We start from the raw sequence: 27370 nt of genomic DNA, 5'->3' as shown, positions 1-27370 counted from the left end.
CTGAGCCGGGCGCGCCCTGGCCCGCGCTCCGCTGCCGCCCCCCGGTCCCCGCGTCGCCCTGGAGCCCGGGCCGCAGCCTCCGCCATCCGCAGCGGCCCTGAACTCGGCCCGGTCGCCCTCCCCTTAGAGCCCGCACGCTTCCCGGGTAGGAAGGCGCAGGAAGCGCGCGGGCAACGAGACCCAAGGGAGGCGCGGGAAGGAGAGCACAGCCGCCGCCCGGCCCTGCGCGCCCCGGGAGCGCCGCGCGGCCCTGCCCGCGGGCTCCGGGCGTCCGCGGGGCGGCGCCGCGGAACATGACGGCGCCCTGGGCGGCCCTCGCCCTCCTCTGGGGATCGCTGTGCGCGGGTAAGGACGGGGAGCGCCGTGGGGGGCGCGCAGAGGACGCGCGGGTCCTGCTCTGGGCGCCGCGAGGTGTTTACCAACAAAGGGCGGGCCCGCGGCCGCCTAGCTGCGCCACCTGCACCCAGCTCGCATCTCCCGGTGTTGGGGCGGCGGCGGGGGCCACCGGGACCCGCGTTCGGTGTTATTGGAGGAAAGATCTTGTCTTCGGGGCTCCAGATCCCGGCGGCTTTAAGGGTTGGGAGGAGTGTCGCGCACCGGCTAGAGTCACGGTCCGCTATGGGGGCCGGGGCTTGTAGCCCCAGGGTCTGGGTTCAGGCTACGCGGGCACGTGGAATCAGGAAGAGTGAGGGAAAACGGGGGAGTGGGGAAGGCAGCCAAACTGGGCGGGCAGAGCTAATCGGGGGTGGCGGCGGCGGGATTGTAGGTGCAGGAGCGTCCGGGGGGAGGGCTGCGCACCCCCTCACAACTACTAGGGGTGGCGAAGCGCAGGGGGCGGCTTCGCACAGCCCCGCGGAGTTTCCCGTACCCCACCCGGTTCTGCGTCGCGTACCCCGCACGGTGGGCTGTTCGCTCTGGATCACACCTGCTCCCGCTCTCTTTGCAGCGGACTCGGGGACGCAGGGTGCAGCCGCCCCGCGGGACAGCTTTGTTTTGGGCGCCTGGGAGGAGGAGGTGAGGCGAGAAGGAAAACCAACAGGTCTTCGTTAGTTCGGGCCTCTGGGAGGCACAAGGCGGGGGTGGGAGACCCGCATCCAACTCGCCGGTGGCCGTGGGGCTAGCGTTCAATTCTCGAGATGTAGGCTGTGTGGATGTGGGTGTGTATATAGGTGAGTTCCACTGGGAAGGCGCTTTTTCGTCTTTTCCCAAGCGTTAATTTTCCTCACCCAGAGGTCACGGGGCGCTCCTACACCCGGCGCGAAAAGACTGACTTCGGGATTCATTTCGGATACTCGGGGCAGCCTTAGGAGGCGCAGAAAGCTGAGCGTTGGGTGGCTGGTGGGCGGCAGCCGGGGCGCGAGGTCCCGCGCGTCTTTGTTCCCAGCCCCCATTACACATGCAGCGCGGGTCCCCCGCCGCCCGCGGTGGCAGCAGCCCAGAGTCTGGGAAACCCGCGAGGGGCGGGGTCGGGCCTGGAGCTGCTGCAGGGGTGGATGGAGATCGGGAATCGCCATCCTATCCCCACCTCTACTCTTACCAGCCGCCTTTGCTTTGTAGAGAGGCTCAGCTGTGCACGCTGACTGCAAGTGAGTTTCTTTGTGTGGGGCTGTGACCTGCGAAGCCCAAATGTAGGGACCAAAGACAGGTACTCTTTTATCTGTTAGCTCACTCCTGTGTGGTGGAGGCAAAATGGTAGTCAGTTGAATTTCTTGTTTCTCTTTCAGTCCTCCTACCTTTTAAGTGCAGTTTAAGATGCTTTTCCCAAGATTGAGGCTTCTGAAAAGGAAGACCTTGACCAGAGGTGGGGATGTCGGGAGTAGTCGGACTTTATAGGCATGCAGCAGCCTGCCTGCCTGTCCCTAGGAATCACCTTTCCTGGTAACCCCTTCTGGGACAGAATGGGCTGGAATCTGGGGACCGCCCCCCAAATTGCCTCACCCTGGCTTCATCAATCTCATATCCCACCCTCCCTTTATTGGGCAGGGCTAGATGGTATTGGGCCCCTGGAAGGACTGTTTCTCTCAATTGTCCCCCATATCCCCTATTGGACAGTGTTCCCTGCTAGGCTAGGGTATCCTGCTGCTCTCCCTACTTGTGGGAGCCTTGCCACTTGCAGACTTAAGTCCAGGGACCTGTGTTCCTGCCTTGGGAGGATGGTGGGGATTGCTGGGTGTTTTAACACCAGCCAAATGGCCACTCCCTTGACCCGTGGAGATCTGTAGAAAGAGTTGTTTCAGGCCCAGGTGGGGGCAGAGGTGGCCCTCCTGTTCCTTTGGTTTCGGGGATGACCTTCCTTCAAGCTCCTGGCCTCTTATTTGGAATTTTACCCATCCCCTTTGGCACTTAATGCCTTGAGGAAAATCTGTCCAATAGAAATAGAATATAAACCATATATAAAATTTTCTAATAGTCACATTAATAAAAGGGTAAAGAAACTGGTGAAAGTTAACATATTTTATTTAACCAGGTATATACAAAATAATCATTTGAACATATAATCAATAAAAAAATTATTGAAACATTTTTCATTGTCTTTTTTTTGTACTATATTTGAAATCCAGTATGTATTTTACAGTTAACAAAACGTCTTAATTCAGATTTTGTAGTTCAAGTGCTCACTAGTCATATTTAACTAGTGGCTGCCATACTGGGCAGTGCAGACCTAGAAGAAAAGGCAAAATTTATGCAATGGCAGATGGTACTTGTCATCCGAACAATGTTCATTTCTGCAAGATGTACATGGTTTGTGCCTGGCCCTATGTCCTTGGGAAACAACGTATTTGGCTCTTGCATTGTGATGTGTCTCCCAAACACAAGAGCTCCTGAAGTCTGTCTATGTACTTGGGGTTCAGATCATAGCCCTGGTGAGGGGGGAGCAGTGTTCCTGGGAGCCAGTGGCTAAGGAGCCCCTCTAGGCTGTCCCATCAGGAAGTGCAGGCCCTGACTGCCCTGAACTACCTTATAGGCTGCCCACTCTGATCCATGTTTTCTTGTCCATTTGCTTAAGGGAAGAAGGTGTGTGTGAGTGAAGTGACCCTTAGGCCCAGTGTAGTGGTTGCTGCTGAGGACATGGACCACACAGCCATAGGCTGTTGGTGCCCCTCCCCAGAAAAGGGATATCCTCTGATACTTGTCTGTGGACCTGCTGGACACTACAGACGCTGTCTTGTCTGGCTGGCCATGCTGCCTGTTACGGGTGTGGGTACCCTCCCCATCCCTCAGAGGGCCAGAGTGCTGTGGCCTCTCAGGGTGGGCCTGCAGGGTCTTTCTAGGCATAGAGAATCCCCAAATAGCACCTGGATCTCTCCTGGCACTTCTCTGAAGAGACTTCTTTTTCCCTGCCCTGATCAAGATGGCAAAGTGAGAAGCTTCAGGTCTCTGTCCCATGGAAGAAGTTTGAACAACCTGCAACAACTGGCAGAAACATTTTTCTCAATGCTCCAGAAAAGAGGTAAAGGACTGTGGTGATAAAATGAGCACCAGATCAAAGCAAAAGGCCACTTAAAAGTGGTAGGTTCTTTTTGCACCCTGGCTGACCCCTGTCCCACCCTTCCAGCTTGGTGCAGAGGTGGACAGTTCTCCAAGTACGGATCCTTGGTCTCAGTTCTGGAGGGAGCAGAGTAACCCTTGTTCACAAACTGGGAGTACATATGTTTGGCCCAATCTGGTACTGGCCTGAGGGACCTGCCATCCCAGAACTTGCCCTGCATGTAGAAGGAGGCTCACACAGCTGTGAGAGCAGTCAAATTGTGCTGTCTGGGTAACGGATAGTTGGAGGTAGGACATAAAGTACATAGTGGGTGACTATGAGGAAACTTTTTCCTGGGGAAGAGGGAACATTCTTGTACACCTGGAATTCCTAGGGTCATGCATGCATGCACAAAAAGGATCTGGGAGGCCCCTAGGCTGTGACCTGGAGCTGTTCTCCAAACTCATTCTATTGATAAGTTCTGGGAGAGAGCACCTACTTGCACAGGTCAGTCTACAAAGACTGGGAAAGGTGTTTTCTTTTTTTCCTCCTTTTTTTTGGTTAGCTCTTACCATTCAAGGAAAGCTCTGTTATAACACTAGCTGGGTATAACCTTAAGGAACAGCCTCCTCAGGGTCTAAATTCCAGTGATGACACATTAAAATATCAAAATGTTCAGGTTTCAACAAAAGATTACAAAATATCCAAAGATAGAGGAAGTGGTGGCCAAGGCAAAAGAAGAGATTAAAGCATTTGAAACCATCAGTGAGGAGGATCAGACCTGGCTCATTCCAGATAGAGACTGAAAAAAATGGTCATAAATATGCTTACATTGCTAAAGGGAAATACAGACATAGAACTAAAGGAAACCAGGAAAAATAGATGAACATAAAGAGAATATCAGTAGAAAGATGGAAATCAACAGAGCTGATGACCACTGTAATAGAAATTTAAAATACCCTATAGGGGTTCAGTAGCAGATTGGAGCTGGCAGAAGAAAGAATCAGTGAACTTAAAGAAAAGACAATTGAAGTAGTTCATTCTGAGGAGCAGAAGGAAGAAAGAATGAAGTGAACAGAGCCTTCATTGTGGTGGTCTGTGGGTCACTGTCAAATGTGCCCATATGCGAACTGTGGGAATCCCAGAAGAAGAAGAAAGAGAAAAAGGGGCAGAGAGAATATGCAAAGAAATAAGGCTTAGAAGCATCCCAGTTTAATGAAAGACATGAATATCATTCTGGGTTTGTATTATTACACATCCAAGCTGCTCAACAAACTCCAAATGGGATAAAGCCACATAGACCCACATTGTGTCATGTTATCAAACTGTCAGATGCCAAAGATAAAGATAATTGTAAAAACTGTAAGAGAGAAGCAACATGTGATATACGTAGGAGCCTCAGTAAGATTGAATGCTGATTTCTCATCAGAAACCACAGAGACAAGAAGGCAGTGGTGAGACATATTTAAAGTACTGAGAGCATAAAATTGCCAGCCAAGAATTCTGTATCTTGCAAAACTGTCTTTCGGAAATGAGGGAGAGATTAAGACATTCTCAGGTAAACAAAAGCTAAGGGAGTTTGTTAATACTGGACCAGCCCTATGGGAGATAATAAAGAGAGTTCTTAGGTTGAAAGGAGAAGACAATAGACAATCCAGGCATGCTGTTTTATTGTGCTTTGCTTTATTGAGCTTATCAGATACCACATTTTTTACAAACTGAAGGTTTCGGCAACTCTATTAAACAAGTCTGTTGGTGCCATTTTTCCAATAACGTGCTTACTTTGTTTCTCTCTGTGACATTTTGATTAAGGTATTGTTTTTTAAAACATAATACCATTGCACACACTTAAAAGGCTACAGTATAGTTGAAATTGGGAAACAGAAGATTTGTGTGATTTGCTTTATTGTGGTATTTGCTTCGTTGTGGTGGTCTGGAGCCAGACCCACAGTATCTATTGAGATGTGCCTGTGGAGTGAAACTGCATGAACAGAGATCTCCAGTGAGGGTAATGAGATGAGTAAATGTAAATGCCAGTACTATTTTATTTTATTTTTGGTTTCTACTTTTCACTTCCTATAGGATCTAGAAGGCCGATGTGTAAAATGTAATGACAAATCAGTAGTTTGGGATTCATAATGTATACATACGAACTACATAAAAGTGGGGGACGGACGGGTATAGAAACATAGTTTATGTGTGCTATTGAAGTTAAAGTTGCTATCAAAGCAGACGAGATTGTTGCAGATTTAGGTTATTGCATTTAAGCCCCATGGTAACCACAAGGAAAATATTGGAGAGTATGCAGACTCATAGAGAATCAAAGTATAGTGTAGATTGCCAGGATAAGAGGCAGGGGCAATAAGGAGTTAATGAAGATGAGTGTAGGGTTTTTGTTTGCGGTGAAGAGAAAGTAATAGAAATGGATTATGGCAAGGGTACTACAACCCTGTGAATGTGATTAATCAAATCCCAGTGAATAGTATGCTTAGGAGGATTTGGAGTAGGAAGATTTATGTTGTATATATATGTTTTCACAGTTAAATAAAAGTAGAAACTAATGAGACAATGACATATGTAATACATGATACTAGATGGGATCTAAGAATGGAGGAGAAAAGATTCAAAAGGACGTTAACAGGACATAGAATGATAGAACGTAAACTAAAATCAATGTTAAATTTCTTAAACTTGATAACTGCACTTAAGGTGATTACATAAATGATTATCATTGTTCATAGGAAAATGTACATGGAAATATTTTGTGTTCAAGGAGTATTATGTGTGCAACCTGCTCACAAATGTTTAGAAAATAGATTGATAGAATGAAACGGTAAATGTGGTAGAATGTTTAAATTGGTGAATCTGGATATCTGTGGGGTGAGGATATGTTGGAGTTCTCTGTATGGGTTTTATATTATTTTTGCAGCTGTCCTGTAAGTTTGAAATTATTTGAAAATAAAAAATTTTAAAGATAGAAAGAAACTTTTTGAGGGAACTGAGCAAAGAGTCCCTGGTTCTTCTTTGTGTCATGGGCCCCTCTGAGAATTTGATATTAGCTGTATTTCCTTTCCCCACATGTGTGTGTACACTCACTGTTTTGCGCTAATATAGGGAACCGGTTGCCCCTGCCTCTTTTCAAGTCCAGCCACGTGCACATATACACTGCACTGGTCTTGAGGGGCAACTTGCTGTCCTGAGGAGGTGCTCTGAGCTTGTTCCTTCCTTGCTGCCTCTACCCTGTTATGGCCACTGGAAGTACCCTGTCCTTTACTTCTGCCTTTTGAGATCCCATGCAATATTCAGATTCTAGTCCTAGTCTCCTCGTTCTCCTCCAGGTGGTGGTGCCCTGAGGTCCTCCACATCTGGATGCCCATGCATGCAGTTCCCTGTTTGGGACCTCTGGAAAGTACAAGTTGGACCCAGTGCACATCAGTTCAGGAATTTAGATCCACTCGCAGATATTAGCCTGTCACCACAGACTGGGATCTGGGGGACCAGGTAGAGGTCTGGATACTTTTGAGGGTGACATTGGGTAGACGACCATGAGCTAGAGTCTTGGCTAGGCGGACCTCATTCTAAAACAGTTTCTCAACCTTGGCACTTCTGATATTTTGGACCAGGTGATTCTTTGTTGTGTGAGGGTGGGCGAGCTTTCCTGTGCATTGTATGTAGGATATTTAGCAGTATCCTTGACCTCTGCCTTCTAATTGTGGTAGCACCTCTCCAGTCATGGCAATTGAAGATGTCTCCAGATATTGCCATAACATCTTAGGGAAGGGGGACAAAATCATCTCAGGTTGAGAACAACTGGTTTAGAGTGTTCTCATGCTTTAAATAGTCAGACGATTGTGGGAGGCTGTGTGCCCATCCACTGCACCCCCTCAGCCCCATCACGTTCATGGTGGGTGGTTGGATTCACCCTGAAGCCTAGGAGATTCTGGTTTTGTTAAAGCTGCTCAGTGTAAGAGTTTGGTTTGAAATGAGTGGTTTGGGAGTACTGCTCACTACTGAGGAGAATCCTGGCGTCCTTGAGTTTTCCCAGAAGTGGTTCGGGTTTCAGGGAGGCAGTGGTTGTGGGTGGCTGGGCAGCCTGCCTGCCTGCACCCGCCCACCTGCCTCTGACGGCCACTCTGAGGTTTGCCCTGGTGCCTCTTTGTCCCATACATGCAGAATGTCAGTCAGCAGGTTCCTGTTGCTGGGGACTCTCTGCCTGGCACCCCCTCTTTGCTCACCTGGGCGCTGCCTGAGCTGAGTCTGTCTGTGTCTGCCAAGAGGAGTGCTAGGGGTTATAGCAGGACGTGGGCATGCCCTTCCCCCCGAGCGGGCCTGCTGGGTGGCTCTCCAAGGAGCCGCAGGCACTGTGGGCCTGGCACTCCGAGACCGTGGACACCAGGGCAGCTGGGCAGCCTCTTTCCAAAGGTATGGGTGAAAGTCTCTACCCTTTCCTCCGGGAATGGTTGCCACATTGTAATTGGAGGGCAGGGCCAGCATAGGGGGGCTCTTGGAAGTACTTAATCTTTACAGAGCCTCCTTGTTGGGGTTGGCAGGCTGGGAATCTCCTGTGGTGGCCCCCATGTTCTCTATTTCTCCCCTAGCTTATTCTGAGCTCTGCTAGGGAAGACTGTCTGTGGGAGCTTCTCTCCCTGATTTTGAACTCAGAGCTTGCTGCTCTGGAAACTGATCATAGACAGGGGCTGGGGTGGGAAGGAGTATTCTTTTAAAAAAGACCCAGTTCCCAAGTGCTCCACATCACTGGTGTGTGAAGTGCTTATTTTAAAAGTGTTCTTGCTCTTGTTGAGACTTCCTATTTCCATCTCTTTTGTGGTCTTTGCAGGGTGGTTTGTGTAACATTTGAATAAAGAAAGGACTTTGTGGCCTTAGAATTCTTTATCTTCTTCTCTTCTCATTCTATCACCAATTCTTTGTTCCAAAAATAGACACCCACCCCTTTGTTTTTGGGTTCCTTTTTGGTCTCTCATTCTCTGCCAGATCCAGCCCAGCCCGAGAGGTTCCTGTTCTTGTGGTCCTGATGGTCTGCTCCTGGGTACCCAGGTTGGAGGAAGAGCTTGTTGGTGGGGAGGAGGGAGTGGAGGAGATGCTGCTGCCTTCTTCTGAGTCTTTGTTTTTTAAGTTTGTCAGTGGTGTCTCTGTCTGAGATAGTGGGGGTACTAGGAATGGATGAATAATGCAGGTGGGGGTCAGCCTTGTCACCTTTTAGTCCCAAACCAATAATGGCTTTCTGCATTTGGGCCACCCCATGCCTTTACCCTGGTTATTCTAGTTCCACTGTATACATACATGTGCCTTTTCAGAACCTCTTGGGGACTGGCAGCTCCAGCTGGGTGCTTTCATTCATGAGCACGTGATTGCTGGAAGCCCTTCCCACAGACTAGCTTTGTGACCCTCCTCCCAGAGGGACATTTGGTGGAGGGGTCTGGCCTGCCTTATAGTGGGGCTTCTCTTTTCTGGCTAGTTTCTGGGCTGGAGCTGTGGTGTTTTGCAAGGCGAACACATGCTCTTGTTTGCAAACGTCCTTCTGCCGTTTCAGTTCCACTCTGACAACCAAGAAGGCTAAAATTAGTTCTAGGGAAGGAAAAGGAAGGCTTGTTGGAAACCCAAGCCCTTGGCTGGAGGATTGAGGAGGCTGCTTCCCTGGGTTTGTGGTTGAGCATTTCGGAGAATGTAACTAGACCAGCTGTTGTCTGTCCATCTATGGAGAGGGAGGGGCCCCAACCCCTGTTTGCCTCCCAGACCTGAACCAATTAAAGCAGGAGGCTGATTTGGAAGCTGCCTGTTTTGAGTGCTGATGCCAGGGTGTTTTTTGCTTCTGGCTTGGGCAGTGGTGCACAATGTTTTCACGTGTGAGGACAGTGCCTTTTAATGTCCGGTGTCATTGACAAACTCCCCCACCTGCAATGTGATTATCATCTGTCCATTGATTCAGAAAGTATGTGTTCTCAGAGTCTGCGTCTGACAGCCATCATGGGTTGGGAAACCCTTACTTTATGTACTTCTAGGGAATTTCCTTCCTACCCAGCGTTTGACATTCCTTCAGAGCTCCTAAGCAGTCCAGCAGACCCAAGCAGGGCCTGGGTGTGGGGATTGGGTTGGAGGGGAGCCTGGTGGCTTAGACCTCATAAGGTCTATCTTCTCTCTAAATTGAGGACATAAGGGATCAGGGTTCATCTGCTCTGGGGCTTAGAAAAAAGAGGAGCAGAAAGGTTTAGAGAAGTGAATTCTGGCTCCCTTTCTTACCTGCCTTCCTGTGACCCCTGAGGGGGCCATGCAGGGGTAGTAAGAGAGCCAGGGCATTGCAGTCCTTTCTCCCTTGCCCCTCAAAACCACACTCAAACCTCTCTACCCAGGGGTCTTCTGGCATACCTACCCTGGAAAATGGTTGAGGGAGATGGTGATCACTTTGACTATAACTTTTCTCATTTTTAATTTTTTTACCTTTTGGTCTCCTAAATAATACATGTACATTCAGTTGCAGAAATTTCAGTGTTAAGATAAAGCCAGGGTCTCCTTTTCCATCCATGTTTGCATCTGAGTCTCTTCTTCAGAGGTGAGCTATCTCAAGTTGATGTTTATCTTTCCAGACATATTTCCTCTTGTCTATAAAAGTACTTCTAGAAATAGAAGATTTCTTGTTCTCTTTTTTCCCTCATCTAGAATGGTATTGCTCTTTTTTACACATTGAAGTATAATATAAAACACTTCAGTTATTATAAGTGACAGCTTAATGGATTTTACACCCATATAATCAGCATCAGATCAAGAATCAGAAATTTCCCAGCCCCCATGTTCTCTTTCAGTCAGCAGCCCTACCCTCTCAAACATGACAACTATCTGCTTTCTAACAGCATAAATTAGTTTTGCCTGTTTTTTACTTTTGTATGAATGGAATTATACAGAGTGACTGTTTTGTGTTTGTTCGTTGTAATGTTTGTCACTTCCATCTCTGTTGTTGTCAGAGATACATTTTAGCCATCTAATGCATATAGATCTAACTCATCTTTTTTTAGCCCCTTTTTTCTTTCTATTTATTTTTAATTTTTTTACTCTTTTATTGATATGTATTGTATATTCACATACCATGTAACCATCCACAGTGTACAATCAGTGGTTCACAATATCATCATGTAACTGTGCATTTATCATCACAATCAACTTTTGTTTTTCTTTTTTTGTGAAAAATAACATATATTCAAGAAAGCAATACATTTCAAAGCATACTGCAACAATTAGTTGTAGATCAGATTTCAGAGTTTGATATGGGTTACAGTTCCATGATTTTAGTTTTTTTTCTTTTAGCTATTCCAAGACACTGGAGACTAAAAAATATCAATATAATAACTCAGCAGTCATACTCATTTGTTTAAATTCTATCTTCTTTGTTGTGACTGCACTTTTTTCTTTGTTCTTCCCAGTCTTTAGGGGTATTTGGGCTATGCCCATTTTAACTTTTTCATATTGGAAAAGGCTGTTGATAATATGGGATAGGGGGATGGAAATAGTTGATGTTTTGGAGAGCTGGCCCCTCTGGGTTTCAGGACTTATCTGGCTTAGGAACCCATTTGGAGGTTGTAGATTTCTAGAAAGTAATCAGTGCATGGAATCTTTGTAGAATCTCAGATAAAACCCAAGGTGTTCTTTAGGATTGGCAGGAATGGATTTGTTTGGGGTTTGGAAAACCATGATAAGTAGTAATATCTAGTTGAAGCTTGGGTCCAGAGTAGCCTCTCAACTCTATTTGAACTCTCTCAGCCACTGAATCCTTATTTTTTACAATTCCTTTTCCCCTTTTGGTCAGGAAGTCATTTTTGATCCCATGGTGCCAGGGTCATCCCTGGGAGTCATATTCCACATTGCCGGGGAGACTTTCATCCCTGGTTATCATGTCCCATGTAGTGGGGAGGACTACCTCATCTTTTTAATCCAAAGTTTGAATATATATTTTATTTATGTTTTCCTCTTGATGGACTTTGTGATTGTTTACAGTTTACACCGATTGTTACTCAAGGATAGATCATAAGAATAGGAATTTTGAGTTGCAGGACATGTCTTTTAAATTTTAATACAATACTGGAAAATTGGCTATAATGGGTTTTCACAAGCCTATGCAGGTATTGGCAATGGGGGCAGAAGTTGAGTGCGACAGCAGATTGCCCTCTGCAGCAATCTGAGAAATGCTAGATTACAGACACTGGAAATAGTCTTGCTTCATGAAAAGTTCCCAAAACCAAGGTTGCCCACTTCTGCTGGCTTAATGCATGAGGAGAGCCAGCGAGGCTGCTTCCTGTGCCTTGGTCTTCTGGTTACAGTGCTGCAGAGGAGAGGTAAAATGGCCTGGCTAGGATGGGCTGGTCTGGCTTTGGGATGGACATGCATGTATGTGACTGTGTGTCCTTACTCGCCATGTTTCATACTGCCTCTACTCTGTAGTCCACAGAGACCGAGAGTTGTTGAGGGGTTGTAGATAACAGGGTATTACAGGCAAGCCTCAATGCATCTGACAAAATCTTGGTGTGGCAAGATTCTGATTTTACATGTGGTAATAATTGTAGTGGGGGTATGGGAGAAACCTGTAGAAGAAGAATTATTTTAATCTCATGAGAAGTGTCTCACAGCACAGATGACTTTGGCAAGCTTCAGTTCCTGACTGAGTGTATGCCTTGTCCCTTTTTACAACTCTGATTGGCCAGGGAATTAGGAAAGACAGTTTGGGAAGACTTGTTCTCCAAAGTCCTTGCCTCCCTAGTCTTTTCCCTCAGCACACTGCCTTACTCTTTGACTGTGATGCTGGGATTCCTTATGCAAGCCTACTTGTCAGGCCCTGTTTGTAGGTAGGTGATAGAGGTTTTGTGGAGTTATTTATTTATTTATTTTTACATGGGCAGGCACCAGGAAACGAACCCGGGTCCTCTAGCATGGCAGGCAAACATTCTTGCCTGCTGAGCCACCGTGGCCCACCCTGTGGAGTTATTTTTAGTATGAATCGTGTCCTACTCAGCCTTCCCAGATTGTACAGGTGATATGCACTATCTGAAACAATCAAGTTGGTTGAAAGTGAATTCTCTTTTCCTCTCTGAGTTACATTTTGGAATGGAATTTACTGTTTTTATAGCTTTGCCTTGGGGTCTGTATTCTTCTGTCTAACATTTTCATGGCAATCTGACCGTATACTGGTGCCATCAGTCTCTGTGAATGTGTAAACTTGCCCCAGCCTTTGGGCATAATGTCCTGGAAATTTGTCCAAAATCTGAATAAAAAATAGAATTGGAAATTACTTCTTCTGGAAATCAGGACCAACCCTCTTTCTGAAGGCAACCAGAAAAGCTTGATAAAATATAATAGCATCTCTGGTTGAAGGCATTGAACAGCTAATAAGATAATGAAGACCCATGAGGCCAGGATCTGGGTGAGGACAGAGCCCCTGAATGGTGATTCTGATGTTTGGGTTTGTTTTCATTTATTCTGTAGGTGCAAATGAGAGGCTAAGCCTTTTACTTGATAGTCTCATGGGGCTAGGAAGATAAGAGTTATAGTTCTAATCAGACAGTAGATATAGCAAGCCCTTCCATTGGGTTGGGACCCCAAAGACTTATAACCCAGGAGTGAGGAGGAGCCAAAAGTAGACCTAAAGTTGGATTAAAATGTTCTGGGATTAATAGTGCTCTTAGTTGCCTGATAGAAGCATATGTAAATGCTTTCTGGAGAGATACAGTATCATCCTAGATCTCATTATTTCTGCAAACAATTTTGTAAATATAGTGACTGACTGATGATTTAAGAAAAAATAGCCTGCAGAAACATCACAGTCCAAATAGATCTGCCTGAGCTCTGTACTGGAGTTATTATAGACATATTTAAAATAATGTTACTCATGGTCAAAGGGATGAAAGACAAGAGTGGGAGTTTAAGCAGAGAACTGGAAACTATAAACAACTAAATGAAAAATCTGGTATAGAACTGACCTATCCTGTTACAGAAATTAAGAACACAGTGAATGATTTTATCAGGAGATTAGGCACAAATGAATAGAGAATTGGTGACCTAGAAGATTGAGCAAAGAAAATATGTATGCTGAAGGATGGCAAGACCAAAGAATAGAAGGTACAGAAGAGAGGGAAAGACACATAGCAAATGAGTTGAAAAGGCCTAAGATCATGTCATCAGGGCCCCAGAAAGAAAGGGGAGATAATGAAGCAGGTGAGACACTAGTTGAAAACTTTTTAAAACTGATGAAAATGTCAGGTCACTGATTCAAGAACCTTTGTGGACACCAGGCAACATGATAATTAACAGTCCTCACATGTTCCCATTACAGTCAAACTTCTGAAAACCAAGGCAGAATCTTAAAGGTAGACAGAGAAAAATACTTTACCATCAAAAGGAGAATAGCTATTCTTTAGCAGAAGGAAGGTGATCCAGATGGAAGGTCAGAGGTACAGGAAGGAATATTCAGACACTCAATGTGCAAAAGAATAGTGATTGTCCTACTGAGTTTGAAATACATCCAGAAATAAAATGCATGACAACAGTGCTTTATGTGGGAATAGAGTGAAAATGGAGTTAAGTTATTCTAAAGGTTCTTATATTGCACAGAACTTTTTATTTTGAAATACTTTCAAATTTATAGGACAGTTACAAAAATAATAAAACCCATATAGAGAACTCCAGTATACCCCTAACCTCCCTGTTACCCAGATCTACCAATTTTAACATTTTGCCACATTTGCCATGCCTGCCTTCCTGCCTGGCTGCCTACCTCCTGCCTCCTTCCCTGCCATCCTCCCTCCCTCCCTCCATCTATCTATCCATTTTCTGAACACTTGGGTATAGTTTGTATAAATCATGCTCCTTGAAAACGTAATACTGCTATGTACTTTTCCTAAGAACAAAGATAGTCATATGTGACCACCTTAAGTGCAGTTGTCAGAATACTATTCTCCTTTGATGAGAATGCCTTTTTTCTCTGCAGTTATCAAGTTCAAGAAGTTTACATTGATATACAGATTACATTTTTTTGGCTTTGTATGTATTGATTACTTGATATAATAAAATTTATTTTCATTAACAAAAAAAAGAGACTTGGACAGTGCTATAACACGGTTATAGACCCAACAGAGATATATAGAACACTTCACACAACAGCAGCAGAATATACATTCTTTCCTAATGCAAATGGATTATTCTGTGGGATATTCCACATTAGGTCACAAAACAAGTCTCACTTATTGAAATCATACAAACGCATCTTCTCTGCTTACAGAGGAACACAGCTATAAATTAATAACAGAGAAAGAACTAGTAAATTCATAAATATGTGGAAATTAAACAGCACACTCTTATACAGCCAGTGGGTGAAAGAAGAAATCACAAGTGAAATTAGTAAATGAAAAGGCATAAAGTACCAAAACATACAGGATGCAGCTAGATAGTGCTCAGAGGGAAACTTACAGCTCCAAAAGCTTACATTTAAAAAGAAAAAAGATTTCAAACAGGAGGCCTAAGCTCACAGCTGGAGGAAACAAAGAACAGTAAACTGAACCCAAAGTAAGATGAAGCAAGGATATAGTAAAGATTAAGATGGAGGTTGTGCTGGTTTGAAAGGATGTATGGGCCCTAGAAAAGCCCTGTTTTAATCAAAATTCCATTTCGTAAAGGCAGAATAATCCCTATTCAATAGTGTATGTTTGAATCTGTAATTAGATCATCTCCCTGGAGATGTAACCCAGTCAAAAGTGGTTGTTAAGCTGGATTAGGGGAGATGTGTCTCCACGCATTTAGGTGGGCCTCGATAAGTTTTTAGAGCCCTTTAAAAGAGGAAACATTTTGGAAAATGAGAGAGATTTGGAGAGAGCAGAGAATGCTGCAGCACCATGAAGGAGAAAGTCCATGAGCCAGCAGCCTTTGGAGATGAAGAAGGAAAATGCCTCCTAGGGAGCTTCATGAAACCAGAAGCCAGGAGAGGAAGCTAGCAGATGATGCTGTGTTCGCCATGTGCCTTCTCACTTGAGAGAGAAACTGAACTTCATCGGCCCTCTTGAACCAAGGTATCTTTCCCTGGATGCCTTAGATTGGACATTTCTATAGACTTGCTTTAATTGGGACATCTTCTCGGCCTTAGAACTGTAAACTAACAACTCATTAAATTCCCCTTTTTAAAAGCCATTCCATTTATGGTATATTACATTCTGGCAGCTAGCAAACTAGAACAGAGGTAAATGAAATAGAGAATTTTTTAAAAGTAGAGAGAATCAACAAAACCAAAATGCTTCTTTGAAAAGATCAATAAAACCAACAAACCATTAGCTAGCTTGACAAAGAAAACAAAAGAGAGAAAATACACACCTACCCTACAGAAATAAAAATATTTATAAGAGCATACTATAAACAACTGCATACTGACAAATCAGATAACCTTGTTGAAATAGACAAAGAAAGCAAAAACTATTTCAAGAAATGCAGGAACTATCTATATTGACTCAAGAAGAAATTGAAGATATAAAATGAACAATAACAAACAATAAAAACTCCCCAATAAAACAATCTCTGGAACCAGATGGCTTCACTGGTGAATTTTACCAACCATTCTAAGAAGAATTAACACCAGTCCTGTTCTAACTCTTATGCAATTTGAAGAGAAGGGAATAGTTCCTAACTTATTTGATAAAATCAACATCATTAATACCAAAGGCAAATAAAGGTTCTTCAAGAAAAGGAAGCTACAGAACAGTATCCCTTAACAATAGAATTGTAAAAATGCTCAAGAATATATGAGCAAACAAAATCCAGCATCACATTAAAAGAAGTATGCACCATGATCAAGTTAGATTTACACCATGTATGCGAGTGCTTCAATATTAAGAAAATCAGTTAATGTTATACACCACATTATCAGAATGAAGAGAAAAAACAGGACACGATCATCTTGATTGGCACAGAAAAGACATTTGACAAAAATCATTACCCCATAAAAACCACTTAGAAAACTAGGACTAAAAGGAAACTTCCTCAACATTATTAAGGAGCATATACGAAAACCTAAAGGCGACACATCATATTTAATGGTGAAAGACTAAAAGTTTTCCCTTTAAGATTAGTATTCTAATTTGTAAGCTGCTGTAATTACAATATACCAGAAATGGGATGGCTTTTAAAAAGGGGAATTTATTAAGTTGCAAGTTTACAGTTCTAAAGCCATGAAAATATCCAAATTAAGGCATTGAGGGAAAGATACCTTGGTTCAAGAAGGCCAATGATCAGAGCTTCTCTCTCAGCTGGAAAGGCACAACTATGGGAATACATATACAACATGAACTTTATCTCAGCCACTCCTGAGTATTCAGTGGGGTTAATCCTTTACACAGTATTGTGAAATCCTCACCACCTTCCATTGTTAAAACTTTCCCATCTCATCTAGCATAAACCCTACACCCATTATGCCTTACTTCCCCATTTGCCCTGTACTCCACCCCGTCAACCTGTCCTCCAATTTCTGAGTACATGAACTTGCACGTTCTCTGGTATTTTCTTTGTGTTACCTTGGGGCTTACATTTAACATCATGAGTCTATAATAAAATCTCATTTGCTTTGATACAAACTTAAACTTCAGTAGTACATGTAAACCGTCTTCCTATACTTCTGTCCCCCAAACTTTAAGTAGTTCTTGTCACAGATGATATATTTATATGTTGTGAACAGCTTTATGCCAATAAAGTCTTCAATTTAAATTAAATAGACAAATTCCATATAAAATAGAACACACCCAAACCAACACAGTATAAAACAAAACCTGTGGTGCTGTATTCATAAAAGAAATGGGATTTGCACAAAAAACTTTCCCACAGAAAGTATTTGCAAAGTCCCCTTTGGGGAATGGTAAGAATGGGGAGAAATTCAACTTCCCAAGTTGAATTCTTGATATTCTCAGAAGCAGTGTGCACAACCAAAGCTATAGGCTGAGCCCCCAGTCTTGGGGTTTGTTCATATGAAACTTAACCCCACAAAGGGTAGGTCAAGTCTACTTAAAATTTAGGCCTGAGTCACCCCCAAGAGAGCCTCTTTTGTTGCTCAGATGTGGCCTCTCTCTCCAGCCAAGACAACAAGCAAACTCACCACCCTCCCCCTGTCTACGTGGGACATGACTCCCAGGGGTGTGGACCTTCCTGGCAATGAGGGACAGAAATCCTAGAATGAGCTGAGACTCAGCATCAAGGGATTGAGAAAACCTTCTCGACCAAAAGGGGGAAGAGTGAAATGAGACAAAGTGTCAATGGCTGAGAGATTCCAAACAGAGCCGAGAGGTTATCCTGGAGGTTATTCTTATGCATTAAGTAGACATCACCTTGTTATTCAAGATGTAGTGGAGAGGCTGGAGGGAACTACCTGAAAATGTAGAGCTGTGTTCCAGTAGCCATGTTTCTTGATGATGACTGAATAATGATATAGCTTTCACAATGTGACTGTGTGATTGTGAAAACCTTGTGTCTGATGCTCCTTTTATCTACCTTGTCAACAGACGAGTAGAACATATGGAATAAAAATAAATAATAGGGGGAACTAATGTTGAAATAAATTTAGTTTGAAATGCTAGTGATCAATGAAAGGGAGGGGTAAGGAGTATGGTATGTATAAATTTTTTTTCTGTTTTCATTTTCTTTTTTTGAATACATGCAAATGTTCCAAGAAATGTTTATGATGATGAATATACAACTATGTGATGATATTGTGAATTCCTGATTATATATGTAGAATGGAATGATCAGAATAGGAATGTTTGCATTTGCTTTGTGTTTTTTGGTATTTAAAAAAATAAAATTAAAAAATTAAAAAAAAAAAACTTTCCCACCAAGAAAACTGCAGGCCTACTTCATGGTGAATTCTATAGAATGTTTAAAGGAGGAATGATACCACAATACTCACACAAATTCTTTGAGAAATTAGGAAAAGGAACCTTTTCTAAACCATCTTATGGGCCAGTATATCCATAATAACGATACCTGATAAGGATTTTATAAGAAAAGAAATTATAAATGAATATCCCCGATGAACCTAAGATACAAAACAAAACAAAAACTTAATAAAACATTCACAAATATACTCCAACAGAGTATGTAAAAGCAGTAGTGTAATATGACCAACTGGGTTTATCCCAGGAATGAATGGTTGATATAATAATTGAAAATCAATCTATCTAATCAACCATGTTAACAGAGTAAAGGAGGAAACACTGTATGATTATCTCAGTAGATGCAGAAAAAAAATTTAGCAATTTATTTTTAATTAATCCTCAGAATAAAATAATTTCAAAATGCGAAGGACCAAGAAGAACCAAAACAGTCTTCAAAAAAAAGAGTGAAGTGCTTCTACCAGGTTTTAGGATTCATTGTAAAGCTATAGTAAGATGGTAAGCTTTTGTTGCAAAGGTTGGTAAATCGTGGAACAGAATAGAAAACCCAGAAGTATATCCATGCATTCATGGATACTTAATTTAAGAAACAGGAGATAACACAGAAATTGGGAAATGGATGGTCTTTCCAGTAAATGTCAAAGCATTTCAGTTCATTTCAAAGTGATATTTCATAGGCAGGAGAAGTTGTTTCAATGTTGGAAAGCAGCACTAATTAATGGGGCTTCAGGAGGTAATAAGTTATCCATTTTAGTGTTTCAGTGTTGTGACATTTCATGTTAATGTAGCCATTCCAGCTTATGATGGCATGGTATACTTACTTTTATCCATTTAGTTTCAACCTGTCTTTGAATTTTTAAAAAAATTTCAGTTTGGTATTTTTCAGTTTTAGAATTTCCATTTGGTTCTCTTATTTATAGATTCTGTTTCTCTGCTGAGATGTACCCTTTTAGTTCATTCATTAGAGCATGTTTTTCCTTTATTTTTTTTGAACTAATTCTGATAGCTGCTTTAAAATCTTTGCTAATTTCAGCATCCCATCATCTTAGGGTCCTTCCTTTTCTGATGCTTTTATTTTCTCTTGAATATATAACCTATTTTCCTGTTTTTCTTATGATGTTGGAATCTATCTGAATTTTCTGTGAATGACAGCTGTAGAGATATGGATTTTGCTATGTTCCTCTGAAAAGGAATGATTTTTTTGTTCCTTTTGTTTTAGCAGGTAGTTACATTGGTTAAGTTCATAAACTTTACCTCTTGTGGTGGGCAGTTGTCGAAATCTCTGTTGAAGTTATTTTAACTTTATTTGGTTGCTTGAAGTCTGTTCTTTGCCTGTATAGTCCAGGCTTAATCAGAGATTTTTTAAAAATGTTTTTTATTGTTAAATATAACATATATAAAAAAAGAAAAGAAAGAAAAAGCAATAATTTTCAAAGTACATTTCGACAAGTAGTTATAGAACAGACAATCAGAGATTTGAAAGCAAAATTTACGTGCAGAATGTGGTTTCCCTCATGGATTGACTATCACTTCAGGTCTCTCTTGCTCATTATCCTGAAGATTCCCTTCACTTATCTCCTATTTTGGATTTTTGGGATTTTATATCCTGTGCTTTCCCCTTTCTTGTACTCCATCATTTTGGTGGAGCATATCCTCCAGTAGCTTTGAGGAAAGGAAAATAGGAGATACATTCTTGTGATCTTGCTTATCCGTCTTTTGCTGTAATGTTTTATTGATAGTTAACTTGATATGGTCTTCTAAATGAGAAAAATTTTTTCCCCTCTAAATTGTAAAGCACTGGTCCATCATATTCTAGCTGCTGAAAGTTTCGGGTGCTGGAAACTCTAGTCCAGTTGGTTCCTAAACTTTTATAGATGATTTTTCTCTTTTACTAGACATTTTAGGGTCTTCTTGACCTCATTGCTGTGAAATTTCACAGTGATGTGCTTTAGTGATGGTTGAGATCTGTCTGTTTTCATCCACTATACTGGTCTCTTTAATTTCTTTCCTTCTATAAAAATCTTTGTGGAACTCTTATTATTTAGCTGTTTGACTTTCTGGACTGGGCTCCAAATTCCTTGCTTTTTTTCCCCCTCTTCCTCCTGTTTTCCATATCTTTATGCATTTGCTTGGGTGATTTCTTCAACTTTATCTTCTATGCTTTCTTTGATCCTCATTTCTGCCTTCATGTTTTTGATTCTTGATAGTTCTTTTATTCTCTCATACTTTAGCAGTGCCATCCTGTTTCTTTCTCATGGGTGCATTGCCTTTTATCTCTCTGAGAATATTCATTTCAATTTTGAAGTTTTAGTCTTCCTGCAAAGTCTCTGTTTTCTCCAAGTTGGTCTCGTTAGACCTGTTTTTATCTCTGTCTTTCAAGTGGCTTTCCTCAACCTCTTCAAATAGTATTTGAAAGTTCTGAGCACCATTGGTGGTGGGGTTGGTGAACTATGGACTTCACTGTAGGGTGATCTGACTGGTTGGTTTTGGAGATAGTTAGAGTCCCCAGTGAAGTATCTCTCTCTCTCTCTCTTTTTTTTTGGTCCGCCAGCATCCTGGAAGCCACATAAGGTAAAGAGAGCTGGAGTTTCTATATTTGGCATATTACTCTGTATTCCTCTGTTTTAGTGGATACCTTTGCCCTCAAATTTGCCCTCTTTTTCCTCCCCAGAGATCTTCTATTTTATCATCTTTAGAAAATCACTCTCTGTTCTCCCCCTGGGTTGAGGAGAAGGAATAGGTTCCAGCTGTGGTGAGTGGTGGAGGGATCTGGGTATCTGCCTGCTCCTTACTAACCAGCCTTCCCGTCTTTGGGGTCATCTTTACCCCATTCTTTTTTTTTGTATGCTGTATGGTGGGGTCACGTTTAAATTTTTTCCATGTGAGTATCTAGTTATTACAGCACCATCTTTACCCCATTCTTCCAGAGATATCTGGTGCCACAGATTCCTGAGTTTTGGAGTGTTTTGTGGTGCAGATCATGTTGTTTCTCGGCTTCCTTCACAGCCAGCTGGGTGCAGTCAGTTACCACTTGTGTATCTACATTCCAGCTTCACAGTTTGCTCTCTGTGGTCTTCTCTCCTATTCTCTTTATCCTTTTGGATTTATGCTGTAATAATACCCTTTTCTGCCATAGTAGGATTGCAGGAAGGAGCAAAAGTAAATGCTTGTGTGCAATCCTCAGCCTTTACCTAGAAGCCCTCTCTCTCAAGTGTTCCTCAGACATGATGGAGATTAGAGAATGGCAAATACTCAAGAGATGGCCCTAGGCCCATACCTTGTTCTGTGAGGAGGATGGTGCCAGGGACTTGTTTACAAAGTCCAAGCTGGAAGTGACTTGAGGTGACCTGGCCTAACTCCTTGTCCCTAAGCTGGGCTTCTAGAAGCAGATGGAGGTCTTCCTGGCACCCTTGGAAAGTGCTCCTGGACTTCCGTTTCTGGCAGTTGTGGTAAAAGAAACAGCTGAAAACTCCTGATACAAAGCCCCTAGAAATGCTGGATAAAGAGTATAACAGTTATCCTTTTTATAGGCATGTGAATAGCTGCATGTATAAGAAAGTAAGAGAAAAGCAAAAAGGGGATAGAAACTAGAGCTGTACCCTTCCATTGGCTTAAGCTACAGATGCCCTGGGTGACTTTATTTCCATAATTTAGAGACTTGGGTTTTAGAATGGGGGACAGGAGACAAGTAGGAATTGAGACTGAGGTTATCCCTTTAGTGAAAGTATGGACTAGAAAAAACATCCTCCTGCTGACAGAGGGACTAGATAACAAAATTGCCTTAACCTGGGCAGTTGGTAGAGTGAAGGTGAGGTTGCCTCCCTGAGAATTTAGGACCATTAGATCTCTGCTCCACATAAGTTTGGAGTTGAAGTTTACACCATTTACTGCATTCTCTGGCAGACTTGAAGCTGAGGACTAGAAGTGGGTCCAGATTGGTAGTGTTCTAGGAAGCTTGGCAGAAGCAAAAATAAATCAATCTCTGTAAGCTTGCTGCCTCAAACTTGGTCTTATGGCATTCCCACAGATAAGGCCCCACGAAACATAAAATATCCAAAATTCCAAATTTCAGGTGAAGAAATGAGCTACCAAGATTGAAAGTCAACAGAAAATAACCAACAGCAAAAATAAACATTCAGTAAGTTAAATTACTGAATTATAACATGGGGATTGGGAAATATGGCAAAGAAAAGAAGTATCAAATTGACCAGGAAGATTTTATTTGTAAATAGAACTTAAAAAAAAAAAAAGAATAGAATTTATAAATTAAGTAGCAGAGCTAGCCAGCAGATTAGATACAGCTAAAGAGAGCATTAATGGATTAAAAGTTAGATCATAATAAATTCTCTTTAATGGTGCTTAGATACAGAATCAGAAGATATGCAAGGAGGAGTAAGAGATTGTGGATAGAATGGAGATCTAACATACCTGAGATAGGAATTTCAGAATCTTAGACTGGGAAAATGCAATACTCAAAATGGTAATGGCTGAGAATTTTTAAAGAATTAATAAGACATGAATCATCACTTCCTAAAGGATAGTGAATTCCAAGCAGTATAAGTTTAAATATATATTTAGGCACATACACTGTAGTGAAACTGTGAAAAGATATAAGAAAGTAGCCAGAGGGAAAAGATGGAGTATCTACAAAGTTAAACTGGATCAGATAAACCACTAGCAGACTTTTCAGCAACACTGAAAGTCAGAAAATATTAGGATGTTGTGAAAATGGTGGGAGAAAAGAATTTAGAATTTTATGTTCATCTAAACTCATTCAGGAAGAAGGGCAAGATAACATTTTCTGAAAAGCAAATAAAGACTTCTCGACCAACAGATCCTTATTGAAGGATCCTTCAGGAAGGAGAGCAGTACTGGAGGTGTTCAGAGATGCAGGAGGGATGAGTGAGCTGACAAGTTGATGAGGGGCTGAGCAAATAAAAAAAATGGATATAAAACAATATTTGCCTTGGGAGGGTAATATGGAGACCAGCAATAACATGTTAAATATTGAACACCACTTATATGTTAAGCTAATTAAATGTATGGTGGAAGGGAGTAGAGTTAACTAGTTAAGTTCCTATGAGGGATGGTAGAGGTATTGATTAGATTTTTAGCATAAGTGTGCATGTTAAAGTTTAAAGGCTAACCTATAATAGAATAGAAATAGAGTACCTTCCAGTACAGCAGAAGCTCAAATATGGAACTAAAAAAGGCAATCAATAAAGAGGCAGCAGAAGAGAAAAAACAAATTTAAACGTATTAGTTATCATAAGTGTAATGAGACTCAACTCTAATTCAAAGTGTTAGATTGAATTGGAGGAAAAAACAAGGACATTAATGTTTGATTTACAAAAAGATGTGAAATAAAAGATGTAGAAAGATAAATTGAGAAAATACTACAAGAGATGTTATAAAGCTTTGTTAGCATCAGAAGGAATAGAATTTGGCAAAAAGCATTACAAAAGATGGTATAAGAATATTTTTAGTATTAAGAATTATGAAGAATTTCCACAACTTCACGGAAAAGCAACCTGATAGAAAAATGGGAAAGGATCTGAATAGCAATTCTCAGAAGGAGGAGCCACTTAACAGGAAAAATAATCAGTCTCTCATGTAATCAAAGAAGTGATGATGAAAACTGTTATGAGATACCATTTCATATTCACCAGGTGAGCAAAATTCAGGTGGATGAGGATGGGGCTCAGAGGGCTTCTGGCCTGTTTGAAATGTAAGTTGATAGTTCTCCTTTGGAGAATAGTTTGACAGAGTCTGGTGAGTTAAAGACACTTATTCCCTGTGACCCAGCATTCCCCCTGTGGGTATATATCCTGGAGAAATGCCCATACATGAGCACAAGGGGGATGTTAAAAGAGGATTCAGAGTGGTTTTGCGTAAATCTCTAAACATAAATTACCTAAAATCCTACAGGAGAAGGTATTTTTTAAGTAGTGTTAAGGTCATACAATGGAGTGTTACCTAGCACCGAAAGTAAGTGCATGTCTCAGCTGTCGGGGAGGCAACAGAGCATACAGAGAACAGGCACCCTGAGGCTGTGCTGCCTGGGTAGGAAACTTGGTTTTGACACTTAGTTAATCACTTGGGTAAGTTACTTAATTTCTTTGTGCCTCAGTTTCTTCATCTGTAAAATGAAAGCCTTAAAGGGTTGTCATGAGGATTCACAGGTTATTTGTGAAATGCTTAGGTCTAGGATATAGTGCATGCTAAAGTGTTAAGGAAATTAAATGCGTATCAGTTTGCATGGTTCACAAATATATGGGGGGGGGCAGGAAGCAAATTTATTAGAGACTGTGTTTTGTTGCCAGAAATATATACTTGAGAGTTATTTTCCTGTGTAAAAGAAGTTCAAAGACAAAATGTGGGTGTCCCATTGTATGTGGTGTGCTATAGTGTGTGTATCTTTGTCACCCTCTCACCTTCACCCTTGTTCCCTTCCTCAGCTGCACAGCTTCAGTCTCCCTTAGTTGGCATAGCTGGCCATCCTTACTCTTGTGGTGGTGAAGATAGTGGAGATGGTCATTGTAGAGTTGGAGGAGGTAGAGTCACAAATATGGATACCATCATGTTAGGATGCCCTATACTGCAAGGAGGTCTCCTGGCCCTCCTTGGCTGTTTTGGAGGAACCTAGAGAGACAGCAGGTATTCAGCAAACTCCAGCTTCTCAGTGGCCTGGCATGCCCCCTCATCTTAATTGACTAGGGGTCTGGCTTAAGCAACATGAATTTATTGCTTCACAGTTTCAGAAGCTGGAAGTCTGACATCAAGGTATTGGTAGGACTTAATTTCTCCAGAGTCTGAGTATTCTGGGAATCCTCTGTGGCAGAAGATATGGCAATCTCTCTCCTGGTGTCTGCTCTTCTGGGTAATCTTGATTTCTGGCTTCTGGTTTCTTCAAGCTGACTATGTCTGAATTTCCTCTTTTCTCCAGTCATACTTTGATTCAGTTTGACCTCATCTAAAAGGATATTTGAAAATCCTATTCATAAATGAGTTTATACTTGAACTATTAATTTCCTCAAATCCAAATGTGGATTAAGACGTGTTTTGTGGGGTACATGGTGCAATATCCAGCACCTTCCATCCAGAGAAACTGAGGATTGTCCTGCCGGGGCTCCCAGGGAGAACCCCTGGTGGCTGTTTGGGGATGGGTCTGCCTTCCCTCTCTGGGCAGACCCGGGGGACTGGACCCTGGAGGGAGACCACTGGTCATCCTCTTGGCTTCCTTTCAGGCATGGAGGCTTCTGGGAGGGGTGTTGCCTACTGCTGGTGAAAGTGGGTCTGAGGTGGCGGTGGGTGAGTGTCACCCCTTTCTCACTACTCTACAGTGCCACGTGGATGGGACTGGGCATCTGCTTGTCATGATGGGGTAGCTGTTGAATGGCCTCCAGGAGCCAAGAGTACAGCATAGTGGTCCTGCCAGCAGCTGGGTGTGCAGTTCTTCAGAGGCATACTGGCTGGGCTGGGGCATGCGAAGCATGGAACCTGGGGAACACTGGGGGAGGCATAGCCATCCTAGCTTCCATCCCTCCCACCAAGGCTCTGCCTTTCCTCCTTTAATCACCCCTGTCCTCTCTTTATCCCTCCTATTCTCTTCTCTATCCCCTTTGTACTCTGAGCCCCTCACAGGCAGGACCCGTGTATGATTGTCTTTTTCTCCTTGTGCATACTGGATGGATCTACTTTCAAAGAGGAAACATACCTCCCAGTACTTGTCCTTGAGCATCAAAACCAGTTCGTTTGGGTCCACCTTCCTGGAGAATTTATTCAGAGCAGAACCTTTGTGTGTTTTTTGGGTGGTTGTACCCAGGAGTGGGCGTTTCTTTCTGTCAGGGTGTAAGCTCTCCTTGGTCTGCCTGTTGTGTACAGTGCCACTCTTATACCTGGTTTGTTTAGAGGCCAGCAGTTGGGTGGGTTGTCTCAATGGGTACAGCTCAGGGGTCTTGGGGATCTGCTATCTTCAGGGCTGTGAGGAAGCAAGTGTGTGTGGGAGACCACAAGCAACCCCATCTTGGGAGCAGAGCTTCCTTGCCTGCTGTGATGGGCAAGTAGGTTGGGATTGGAGGGCCCTCCTGTGCATGGGTACCATGGCCCTGGGGGTATGGGTGGAAGCCCTGTGTCTCTTAATAGGCAGAGGTGGCCTTGTGGTTGGAATCCTGCCATAAGCTATAAATAGCCAAGTTTGTGAAGAAGCTGAGCACCAGGGAGGAGTTAGGAAGGAGAGCAGGCTCTTTGGTCTCAGCTGGCAGCAGATCCTGGGTGTTGTGTGTGGGGGTATGGAGTGTCACAGCCTTCCCAGGCCTCCCTTGGCCTCTGAATACAAAGCCCTTGGAAGTGTAGTGAGCATCCTGCTGAGGGTGGCTTGTGTTGTGTGGCCCTGTCATGGGCATCAGGGAGGGGTAGTGCTCTAATGTAGTAGCTAGTGTGCCAGGCATTGTCGTCACTTTTGAAATGCATTAATTAATTTTGTTTTTGGAACAGCCCTAGGAGATAGGCACTGTTGCTATTCTCTTTTTATAAGTAGGGAAACGGAAGCACGGGGTGGTTAGGTAACTTACCTAGGTCCATATAGCTCAGAAGTGTTAGAACCAAGATCAGAACAAAAGTCTGACTGACTCAAGGCAGTATGTACTTGGTCACCTGTAAGAGGATCTGGTCAGATAAGAGTTGGGTGATATTCTGAAACCTTGGGCCCTACCTGGAACCTTCAGATTTGGAGCCCCCATCTCTCTCTACCTAGGTCCTATTCACGGCAGTGGTCAGAGGGTTCCTTCTGGTCAGTGGCCTGGAGAGAGGAGCTGGGCTAGTGTGGGCCACTCTGATGTTCGTTATACTGCCTTGTTCAGACTTTTAGCCCTGCACAGGGGGCTTGTCTGATGGAGATGGACATTGCTGAGGACCCTATGGCTTGGGCTGCAGGCTGAGACCACCCTCCTGTTGTCCCTTCCCTTTAAAATCCTTCTCT

The 27370-nt window shown here is 42.8% G+C and overlaps 1 protein-coding gene across 2 annotated transcripts in view; it reads left to right on the top strand.

The window, feature by feature from the left end:
* Nucleotides 1-280: 280 nt before the first annotated feature.
* The window catches only part of ACVR2B (activin A receptor type 2B), a 43267-nt gene continuing 16177 nt past the window's right edge, over nucleotides 281-27370 (top strand). For both annotated transcript variants that reach the window (XM_077129776.1, XM_077129775.1), the window contains exon 1: nucleotides 281-345. In XM_077129776.1, the coding sequence (XP_076985891.1) occupies nucleotides 294-345 (52 nt within the window). In that variant the 5' untranslated portion in view covers nucleotides 281-293. The remainder of the gene's footprint in view (nucleotides 346-27370) is intronic.

The sequence above is a fragment of the Tamandua tetradactyla genome, chromosome 15 (genome assembly GCF_023851605.1).
Source record: "Tamandua tetradactyla isolate mTamTet1 chromosome 15, mTamTet1.pri, whole genome shotgun sequence".
Classification (NCBI taxonomy): Eukaryota; Metazoa; Chordata; class Mammalia; order Pilosa; family Myrmecophagidae; genus Tamandua; species Tamandua tetradactyla.
Note: the sequence above shows the minus strand (reverse complement) of the source record. Positions and strands in the feature narration are given on the sequence as shown.